The 11,452-nt window shown below is 39.9% G+C and overlaps 1 protein-coding gene across 2 annotated transcripts in view; it reads right to left on the bottom strand.

Annotated features, from left to right (window-relative positions):
• Window positions 1–1,629: 1,629 nt before the first annotated feature.
• The window catches only part of tnni3.S (troponin I3, cardiac type S homeolog), a 30,431-nt gene continuing 20,608 nt past the window's right edge, over window positions 1,630–11,452 (bottom strand). The window contains 9 exon segments of one of the 2 annotated variants that reach the window (NM_001087909.2): window positions 1,630–1,758; window positions 2,735–2,840; window positions 2,941–3,126; window positions 5,404–5,493; window positions 5,715–5,846; window positions 5,997–6,038; window positions 9,329–9,487; window positions 10,080–10,092; window positions 11,418–11,440. In NM_001087909.2, coding sequence (NP_001081378.1) covers window positions 2,739–2,840; window positions 2,941–3,126; window positions 5,404–5,493; window positions 5,715–5,846; window positions 5,997–6,038; window positions 9,329–9,487; window positions 10,080–10,092; window positions 11,418–11,428 — 735 coding nt within the window. In that variant the 5' untranslated portion in view covers window positions 11,429–11,440 and the 3' untranslated portion in view covers window positions 1,630–1,758; window positions 2,735–2,738. 2 annotated transcript variants of the gene reach the window in all.

Genomic DNA, 11,452 nt, shown 5'->3' with positions numbered 1-11,452 from the left:
GTGATTTCAGTACCAATTGTACCCCTCTGATGGTTGCCTTGGATACATAAACTGATTAAACTGCTGGTTTAGGAGTCAGGTCAGAAGCTATTATTGCCCTTTATGGGCCACTTCAGGCTAGTGTCACGCAGGAAGAGAAAACATTGATAGTCTGCTAGGGAGGAAGGTAGCAGATCAGTGCTTTACCAATGGAAAAAATGCATTGTATAAGATTTGAGCTGCTTATTCTGCCCCTCTACAACAAGCTGCCAGCTTATCTGCTCGTGTATGGGCCTGCTCAACTGTCTCTCTAACTCATATCTGCCTGAGAAACAGCCAGATATTTATAAGGCAGGAATGAAAATCCCGTTGGGTACATTGACATGGTCTTCTTGAGATGGACTTGGACAGGACCTTGTGAAAGAAATATTTATTATCTGAGTGACTGAGACAATAATGCTTTGCAAGGCAAGGCCAGTAACTACAATATAGCATTTAATGAAGTTGCTTAGTCACAGAACTAAACATGTAACAGATGTAGAGACCCCGATGTTTAGGTAAGGTTTTATTCAGGCAGTTTCCTTTCCCCTGTATTTGGACACCTGTGTGGTCCTTTAATTTGCCCAGGCAGCTTTGTCCCTTTTCCTGGGTCCATTGTAGTTCAAGGTTTTGGCCATTAGATGGCAATGTTTGAAAGTTTAAACGGGAGAACACACGTGCTCAGGGTAGTGATGTGCTGGCCGACCCGAGGCCCGCCCGCGACCTAGTACTGCCGGCATTTATAGACTTCCTTTTGTGACATCAGTGCGGGGCAGGGCAGGCGCGGGTCTATATATAAAGGGGAGCAGGGCCCGGGTCAGATGCGGGTAGGGAGCGGACGGGTTAGGGTCGGGTGCAGGTCGAGATATTCTCGACCCACACATCACTAGCTCAGGGCTCTATCCCTGGATCCCACCTGGCAGGGAAGTGGGTACAGGAGTGGGTCTGATCAGGTGACAGGCCCCAAAGTAGGGACAGTTTTATTTAGTGTCAGAAGTTTATGTAATAGTTGCTCTAGGATCAAAAGTTAGGGGCAGTGTATTTAGTGAGCAGCTTTCTAGCTCCAACAAGGAGAGTAGTAGGGGTTAGCACCCTTGCGGTGATCAAGCCACCAGGCAGGGACACAAGTGAGTGAGCTCAGGAGCAGGGAAAGTGCCAAGATGGGATCCCTAGTGCTGGGGAAAATTACCAAGACAGGCTGCACTACCCCTGAGAGGGATCTACTTGTAATATTCTAAATTGTGAAGGTTTTCCACTGTTGCTGTGAGTGTACTGAAGATCTATGTTGCCTGATTGCTGTGACCAGATCCACTGCCCGACTGTTCAATAATTAAAGTATTGGTTTGAAGCAACTCTCTGGACTGCTGTTATTTCCGAGCTGCTTGATCTGTGTACCAGGAGGCACCCAGGATCCACCGGAGGGTAAGGTGCTTAAAGGGGCCACTACACACTGCAGCCCATAGCCTCAGGCTGCCCAGGATACACTGGCAGCAAGTCACACTATTTCCACACATCTTAGGTCCACCCACAAGTGTGCTACACAGAAATATATAATTCTGCCAACAGTTTGGTAGAACAGTGAAAATTCAAACAACAGATACAGGCAGCAATGCTATTCTCTGTCAAGGTGCTTTATTGGGGATTCAGCTCTAACCATTTCAGATTAACTGCCTTGGAACGAAGAAGAATTTTCATATTTCAGTCCAGAAGTAATTGCACTTCATCCATCAGAAATCTCCCCTAAAAAGAACAACAATATGCATATGAATTTCATCGTCTTCTTGGAGTTGGGGTTATATGGAAATTATATAATGTCAAGGGTACGGCAGACAGAGCTTTAAAGGGGTTATTCACCTTTAAGTTAACTTTAAGTATGATGTAGTGATATTCTGAGACCATTATTATATTGTAATTATTATTGTAATTGGTTTTCATCTTTTAGTATTTGTGGTTTTTGCTTACTTAACTTTTTATTCAGCAGCTCTCCAGTTTGTAATTTCAGCAATCTGGTTGCTATTATCCAAATTACCGTAGTAACAATGCATTGATTGACTGGAATATGAGTAGGAGAGGGCTTAAATAGAAAGATAAGTAATGAAATGTATGGAACTTCATACCGTAAGTCTGCTAAAAATCATTTAAACATTAAGCCCAATAGGTTTGTTTTGCCTCCAATAAAGATTAATTAGATCTTAGGGTCAAGTACAAGGTGCTGTTTTATTATAACAGAGAAAAAGGAAATAGGCTGTAAAATTTTGAATTATTTATTAAACATTGAGTCTATGGGAGACAACCTTACTGTAATTCTGAGCTATCTGGATAATGGATTTCCAGATAACGGATCACATACTTGTACTTGTATTTTTTAGTATGGTACAGGTATGGGACCTGTTATCAAGAATGCTCGGAAACTGGGATTTTCCGGATAATGGATCTTTCCGTAATTTGGATCTTAATATCTCAAGTCTGCCAGAAATTCATGTAAACATTAAATAAACCCAATAGGCTGTTTTTGGCTTCCAATAAGGATTAATTATATCTCAGTTTGGATCAAGTAAAAGGGACTGTTTTATTATTACAGAGAAAATGGAAATAATTGTTAAAAAATTTTAAATTGTTAAAAATTTGGTTTATTTGATTATAATAGAATCTATGGGAGACAGCCTTTAACGGATCTGTACTAGTAAAATGAAAATAAAAATATAATAAGTAATACCTTCTTAAACTGCAGCAGCCCCAGTGGATTCAAACTTCTTCTTTCTGCCTTCCATACCACTCAGGGCATCCACATTCTTCCTCCAGTCACCTACTTCTCTTATATCCTAAAACACAGGATAAATATAGTATGGTAGCGCCTATGAATTTTCTTGTAAAAATATAGAGACAACAGCAACATTGCTCAAGCGATGACACATAACTTACCTTGTCTGCATCGTCCTTTTTGGTTTGCTTGACCTGTTTGAGATTGGCCCGTAGATCCATGGAGACTTTGTGCTTGGTGCCCAACAGCGCCATCATCATGGCGTCGGCAGAGAGACGCACCCTCCTGAGGTTTGGCTTTTTGAACTTGCCACGGAGGTCAAAGATCTTTTGGTTCAAGTCTTCGAGCTGAAAGGCAAAGTAAGCGGCTTAATCAAACCCTATAAATATTATAAAACTTATCTCCAGAGTTTCCTGGTACAGCCTGATGAAATATATAGGGATACTACATGTTTGGCCCTGTGATATGTTGTTATATCACAGTGAATGTGAATGTATGGCAAGAATTCATAGGTTCATTCACAACCATGTAGGATTGTGGGACTGCTAGTAGGAAGAGCACTAGGTCACAATAAACTCCCTTAGCTAAATGGAGCTGGTAAGACTCCTCTGGGAAAATATGGGGTATCCTTCTGGGAACATTGCTCACTTTAGAACTGAGCCTAAACCTCCACCCAGGGACCAACTGGCCTGCTGGGAAACTACCTGGTGGTCTCCAGTCTCAGTAGGCTTCTTTACCTCTGACCCTCATGTTATCAAACATCTGCTTAGCACTCTCTATCTATATATTATTAGTATTACTGCCTCATCAGCCAGTCTTGCTTTGTGGCTAGAGTGCTAAATGAATATGGAAGCTGCACTTTGTCCTCCTGCTTCTAGTTTGGCTTAAATACCATTATGAGGCCCAGGACATGCTGTTGTACTGCCAAATGTGCTAAATCTTTAGCTAAATCTTTAGGCATTGCAAAGTGTTCCTGAAAATCAAAGATGATCTGAGTGAAATGCAGATATGAAGGTTTAGTTTCATTATACACAGTTATTAGGAAGGCCCTTGGTATCAGTTTCTATTATGGGGCCTAAGTGTCCCCCATGTCCACCTCTTCCCTTATCTTCTGACCTGGGGACCTCTACAGTGCCACACCTGCTGTCTCTGAGTCCAGACCCATCAACAAAGCCCAGACCCACTTATTCTTATGGAAGGAAGGGCAGCAGAAAGGACACATCTATTGCAAAGTACAAATTAGTAAATCAATGTGATGTACCAGGAGGAGGTCTACCTGCCTTGCCCTGGTGTCTTTGAAGGCACAATAGAGCAGCAGCCTGTAACTTCCATTTTTACATATTAATATCTCTCAAAGTATTTGAGAATAGATCTAAATGATAAATGCTTAATACATGGAATGTAATATAAAACAAATAAACCAAAAGCAACAGAGGAGCACATTCTTTTAACTTGTTAGGCAGTGTGACTGAATTTACTTTAAAATAATTGCCATTGGGTAGGGTGGATACGGGGGGAACTTGTGGTGGTTGGGGGATGGTGCCGGGCAAATGGTAATATAGGCAGGGCACCAGATCTCCGACTATTTGGGCAATTGTGTTAATCCTGCAGGGAGGAGAAAGAGCCGTGAATGAGTTCTATGCGGTTCAGTTACACAACAATAAGAGCAACAGAATATATTTTCCTCTATATGGGTATATAGGCAGGGCATCGGAACATTAATCTGAGCAACTGTTCTAATCCTGCGGGAAGGGGGAAAAAGATGGGTATGTGTTGTTCATACGGTTTGAGTATACACTTGCAAGAGTTAAAGGGTATATTCTCCTTACATATATGAGACAGATGAACTCCTGCTTCTCAACAGCCCTCATTTAACCTCCTTAATTTGGGAACATCCATTAAGGCTGCAAATTGATGCAGTGACCATTTACAATCCCCATAATCTCATTTCCATCTGGGCAAAACATTTCTATGAGAGGATGACAATGCACTGTTATTTAATGGCATTTAACCCTCTATTATCTGTCTATAAGATAGGGACTACGGAGTCCGGTTAGCTTTCCCTCCTAATGTATATTTTTAAAGTTTTGTTTATTTTGGACATACCTTTATAATTTGCTAATAAAAGTTATGTTTTAACCTATTTAACCTAAACTTGTTTGGTGGGAATTTCCAGTTCATATACTCGGGTGGTGCAATCCAATGAGTCATTCTTTTTATCTCTTCTGATCGAACGTAATATAAAGACTACATACAACATTTTATTTAACAGGATGAATGCAGTTAACATTTTATAATACTAGGCTGGAGCACCATCTAGTGGGTATTCCATAATTTACAAATACTAATGAAGGGTAAAGCAAACAAGGGATGTCTGGGGTAGTTTCCTATTGCCTGGGTTCAAGTGCTTGAGCACTAAAGGATGAATAAGCATCCCCAAGGTGGGGGTGCAAGTATGTAGCCCATTCACCTCCAAGCTTCCTTCTCATGGGCTCAGGTATCTTAGATGCAACTAGTTCCTTGCATCAGATGAGTCTGGGGCAGGCAGGATCTTAGTGACTTATGTAGCCAAATTGTTCTTTTATATATCCATCTTATATCTGCTATTTAATTGTTAACATTACCTCAGTTATGTTTTTGTTTACTTTGGCTTCCATGTCATATCTTTCTTCATCTACTACATCGATTCTTGCGTGAAGCTCCTGACACAGGTCCTGAAAGATATATCCGACCATTCTTATTATTTGGAGAATTTGTGTTGGTTATACCATACATGCTTCTTTGTCATTACACTTTTTACACTTAAACATACTGCCTTCTCAACACGGGTGCCCTCTCCTCCCCTCCTGGTGGGACTTCCCTTATGTCTCCAACCAGAAAAAACATATCACTACTCTCTTCCTCCTCACAGGTTCCTAAATTTGAAGTTCACTACCTGCAGTTCAGATCGGGACAAGCCAGACAGTTGCAGAGGCTGACAGTGTTCTGCAAGGTATCTCTCCTTCTCGCGAGCTCTCTCCTCTTCCTCACGTTCCATTTCTGCCTTAGCAATTTGCAACATCATACTCTGAAATAAGAGTGAAGATGAGAATGTTGCACTGAAACCCATTGGGATTATTTTGTAACATTCTAATAAGCAATTTCATGTTGTTGTTAGAGCATAGCAGGAACTGTATTCTCAGCTGGAGCAGCAATGTAGAGCCAACCCCTCCTTTACCTTCAGTTGGAGCTTCCGTGATGCAGAAATCTTGGGTTTTCTCTGATTGAAACAAAGACAGCAGGGTTAGTATTAAATATTTACTGTGATTTCCCAGATTTTTTTAACTTTGTTTCATCATATATTGTCTGTCATCAAGTAACTAAGAATTTCAGGCTATGTACAGAGAAGCAAGAGTATATCTTCATAAATATGCCTAGCTTGGAATAACAACCCTTGAATAATGGCCCTTCCAGGGCAGGATGACACATACATGTAGACTTGTGTATGAAGCTTCCATTAGAGTCTTAAAGGACAAATACAGTATGACAATATTCTAAAAAGAATTTGTGGTTACAGCCTATCATAGTTCTGGACTGTCACCCTCCAGATGTATCCCACCAACGAATGAAGGCTTTATGGTTGCAGATGGCAATAGTAGTTTAGCAGTTGCAAATATTTGAAGTAGAAATGGCCCGTAATTTAAATAGCCTATGGATGTGAGTCTGTAGATATTATCTTAAAAACATTTCACACAAATAGTCAAGTGATCACAGAAACCAAAAGAGAAAACATGGTGGACACTGGATACCATCCTTTCTAGAAACCCATGGGTTAATTGTAGAAAGTTATCTTATGAATCAGTGGTTGGTTATTTTGTTTTTTAGTGACATATATCTATAGTCATCAGTCAAATCAACTGGACTTGGCAGATACATTGTGACTTGGATGAATGAGAGTCTTCTCAGATTTTTTTAGTGACACATTCAGAAATATTCTCTTGATATGATGCTGATTTTGGGAGCATGATGAAACAGGTGAACAACTGCCATCCGATGACCATTCTACCAGCCCGGGATTTAAGCATCTTCAGACATCATCAAGCTCCCAAAATCAGCATAATTTTAAGAGAATATTTCTTAATGTGTCACATAGTGATATAGTTAGTTGTAGTGGAAACCCTCTCTGGTGTTTGAGACCACTTTTCGCCTATTAATCTGCATTTCTACATTGCAGTGCAGTGAGAGGTTTGGAGCTTTTACTGTACTAAACTCACCAGTTATGGCTCTCATGAGGGACTGGGACCTGTCGTTCCTCAGAAAGAAGTTCTTTATTTACTTGCAGTGGTTTTGGCTCTGATAGAGCCTGTTGTGTCACTGACCCAATTCAGCTTTCTACTATTTGTGATAAACTAGTGATACAACTAGTAGTAGGGAAGCAGCTGAGGTTGATGATGGTGCCAGGATTAGACTTACAGAAGAGGGGACCCATGACAATTTAATAAGACTGGGGTCCCTATCTTGGGGAGGGGACCATAATATATATTATGAATTTCCGGTAGCAAAAACCACAGCCACAGCCCAGTTTTCAGTACAGAAAATGGAGACTGACACCACCTTTATGTTTAAATGCAGGTTGGCTGGCTTTTATTTGGTAGCAAAAATCTCCAGGAAACATGCTTGAAAGTTAAAGAGTACAAATTTATTACATATTATAAAAAATCAAAAACACCCCTCATGGAGCCTCCATGAGGAGTGTTTTTGATTTTTTATAATATGTAATAACTTTGTACTTTTTAACTTTCAAGCATGTTTCCTGGAGATTTAGGTATTGAATAAGGTCATACCTCTATTTGGTCACTAGGGGACTCCAACATGCGAGTTAATGTCTACTGAGGCCTATATCTAAGTAATTTTGAGTTTAATTGGCTTTTATTTGGAACAAAATAAATCTTAGCACTCTTGCTCGCATAAACATTAGCAGTCCCATTTCAACTCCCTCACTGGTGTTCACATAAACTCACGTTTTCCAGCTCTTACAGCCTGTACTTGACACCCTCTTGTCTCCTGGGAGGGGTTTCTGTTTTCCTCTCTCCAGTCCTTTTGGAGCTCTCTCCAACACTTTGAGACTGGGGGAATCACTCTCTTCCCAGCTGCACACAAGCACATCTCAAGGAGGTTTTCACGGCCCCTCACCCTCCTCCACTCAAGGAGATCTCTAGGGGGAAGCTCTGAGGTATAGTCTCACACCTCCTTTTAACTACAGCTCACCTGTAGCTTAATTACCTAACTGCCTCTAGCTTGGCAGCTGAAAACCCCTACTGGAGCAAGGAATGGAAGCCCACCATGCTGTCTTCCATTCACTCCAGGGAATCATTACCCAGTTTTTCACAATTTGCACTATATATATATTTATATATAGTGAATAAAGTACTCCTTGTTGGAAAATATGAGGATATTAGAAGTAACCTCAGAGTTCCATGACCTGTATAAAAGCATTCGGCTGTTGACCTCATGTTTTCATATAGAACTCCTCTGTGACATGTAGGGGCCAATTCATTAACTTGGAGTGAAGGATTTGAAGTAAAAAAACTTCGAATTTCGAAGTGTTTTTTGGGCTACTTCGACCATCGAATGGGCTACTTCAACCTTCGACTACGACTTCGACTTCGAATTGAAGGATTCAAACTTAAAATCGTTCGACTATTCGACCATTCAATAGTCGAAGTACTGTCTCTTTAAGAAAAAACTTCGACCCCCTAGTTCGCCACCTAAAAGCTACCAAACCCAATGTTAGCCTATGGGGAAGGTCCCCATAGGCTTGGCTAAATTTTTTTGGTCGAAGGATAATCCTTCGATCGTTGGATTAAAATCCTTCGAACCGTTCGATTCGAAGGATTTAATCGTTCGATCGAAGGATTATTCGAAGTCGAAGGATTTTCATTCCCAGTCGAATATCAAGGGTTAATTAACCCTCAATATTCGACCCTTGATGAATTTGCCCCGTAATATCATTATATTTTACAATAAGTGGAACGTTATTCATATATATATATATATATATATATATATATATATATATATATATATATATATATATATATATATATTGCAACGTGGAGGTGCCTTAAGTGCATCCCTGATGTGAAGAACAGGTCTTGTTAATATTACATTTCAAGGCAGTGCTCACTGTAGGCAAAATGACTATTGACCATGATCAGCCTTTCTTGATTTAGTAAAGCTCAATCCAGAGAAATATGGAAAACAGGCCAAAACATAGGTGGCTAACTGCAACAGCTACAATACTAGACATCAAACCTCAGGTTTATTGGCTTTGCTATATTACAAGGACAGCCATGTTCTATTAGTTTGTGCTTAGGAGTTGTGCAAGCTTGAAGATATCACACGATGTAGCCCTTCCCCACATGTGTGTATGCGCCAAGAGTATTTCCAAAGGCTTCTATGAATGTAAGCATCACTTTAATATAATTAGGCAATTGCTATATGGGATAGGAGGACCACACTGAAGTGGGTGAGTTAAAATTAAATAACCTTTGCATGGACTGATCTTACCTTAACCTGTGGTTCTGTGGCATAGGACCGATAGTTAGCCGAGGAGCGCCGGCGGATGAGAGGTGGAGGAGCTGCAGGAGGAGGAGCAGGTTTTGGTGGCTCAGGAGCCACAACTTCTTCTTCTTCTTCTTCAACATATTCTTCCTCCTCTTCTTCATACTAATACAGAACATTCATTGAAAGTGGCATTCTAATATCTCCACAATACTGCTCTGTCATTGAACATGAAGCTGTTCATTTCATTGCAAGGCACATTGCTCTCAGTGGGAGAATAATAACTGTGAGTGTAATAATGCAGTAAAGTGGTTTATGCAAGCACCATCTGGCTCTACTGAAACACTGTGATGTTATGGCCTGTGTGATTCATGGGGAAGCCCTGCATCTCCTGCTGGTGTGCTGTTTGCCACACAATTAATTCTGTCAGAACCAATCTGGTACAGTACATCTGAAATATGATTTATTAGGGCAGAGGCAGTCAACATGTGGATTGGCCGCTGTTATTGAACTACAGGTCCCATCACACTCAAATTATAACCAACTGAGAAAAACAAAGGAGTATGATTCATGGATGATTAGAGATGCAGTGAAATGTATAGGACTACTTGATATAAATGCTCTCCTTCAATGCATGTCTATGTTATAAATGGCACCAAATGAGGGTATATCATGGGTTCCAGTACATGAGGCACAATGAGAGATCAGACAGTGTGTTTGTATACAGAACTAAAGAAAATACGAAAATATTACTTACGGTTACCTCTTCCCTGTAAGAAGAATGGGGAGAAAAAATAATAAATGCATAGAATATGCATTGGCAATAAAGATGGCTTCCTATGGTCAATATGCTTTAACTGGCCTTAAACAGGCTAAAAGTTCTGAGGGGGTTATTTATCAAATCCGAAATGTTCTCACTATTTTTTGAAAGCCACTCCAATCTAATCCGCACGGACTTTCCACCACTATTTATCAATACATTTTTACAAAAATTTCTTGTGCAGGAAAAGACTCGGATTATCTTGCAAAAAACACAAAGGGCCCATTTACTTAGTTCGAGTGAAAGAATAGAGGAAAAATAGTTTGAATTTCGAATGGTCGAATATGGCTACTTCGACCATCGAATGGGCTACTTCGACTACGACCTTCGACTTCGAATCGAATGATTCGAACTAAAAATCTTTTGACTATTCGACCATTCGATAGTCCACTACTGTCTCTATAAAAATGTCTTCCCCATAGGCTTCCTAACAATTTCCTGATCGAAGGAATATCGTTCGATCGATGGATTAAAATCCTTCGAATCATTTGATTCGAAGGATTTAATCGTTCGATCGAACGATTATTCCTTCGATCGTTCGATATTCAAAGTCGAAGGATTTTACTTCGCCGGTTGAATATCGAGGGTTAATTAACCCTCGATATTCGACCCTAGGTAAATGTGCCCCAAAATCTTGGATTATTGCACGAAGGTCAGGATATGTTAAAAATGCCAACAGGACATCTGCTGTTGACTTGTACATGATCTCAGTAGGTCTGAGTTGGAGTACTTTTTTATTCTGACTTTTAACACCAACTGGGTTTAATAAATCATGAAAAAAAATTAATTTACCCTTAAAAGTCTGAACAGAAAAAAATGGACTTTAATAATTAACCCCCCAAATAAGCAAATGAATTCCACTAAGGAACAAACAGTGAAAATATCATATTTTCCCTCATTTTACATTGGTTTTTTGTGGTCCCATTTTTAGTGGAATACTGTACATAATGCATTTCCCTGGATTTTACACCATTTTTATGTTCCCCTAGAAAATATAAAACAGGGGTTCTACTGTAGCATTTTTAATTACTCAGGGAGGATGAATATATGGAAAACATTGTCCAACAATGAGGTGCAACCAGAGTGTTAAATTGTACTTATACCTCTAAGCTCATACCGATTCATTACAGAGTTTAAAAACCATAACAGAAGTTCAGATGCAATTATTTGCTAAATCTAAGCAAGCTTTCCACCATTTTTCCTGATAATGTGGACATCCAAAGGCTGCTATTTACTGGAGACTAGAACTAAATTGTAACTGGAGCTCATACTCACTCATCAGACATCTTGTCCAGGCTCTAAGGAAACAA

This window comes from Xenopus laevis, chromosome 7S, assembly GCF_017654675.1.
Source record: "Xenopus laevis strain J_2021 chromosome 7S, Xenopus_laevis_v10.1, whole genome shotgun sequence".
Lineage (NCBI taxonomy): Eukaryota > Metazoa > Chordata > Amphibia > Anura > Pipidae > Xenopus > Xenopus laevis.
This window is presented reverse-complemented; position numbering and strand designations above follow the sequence as displayed.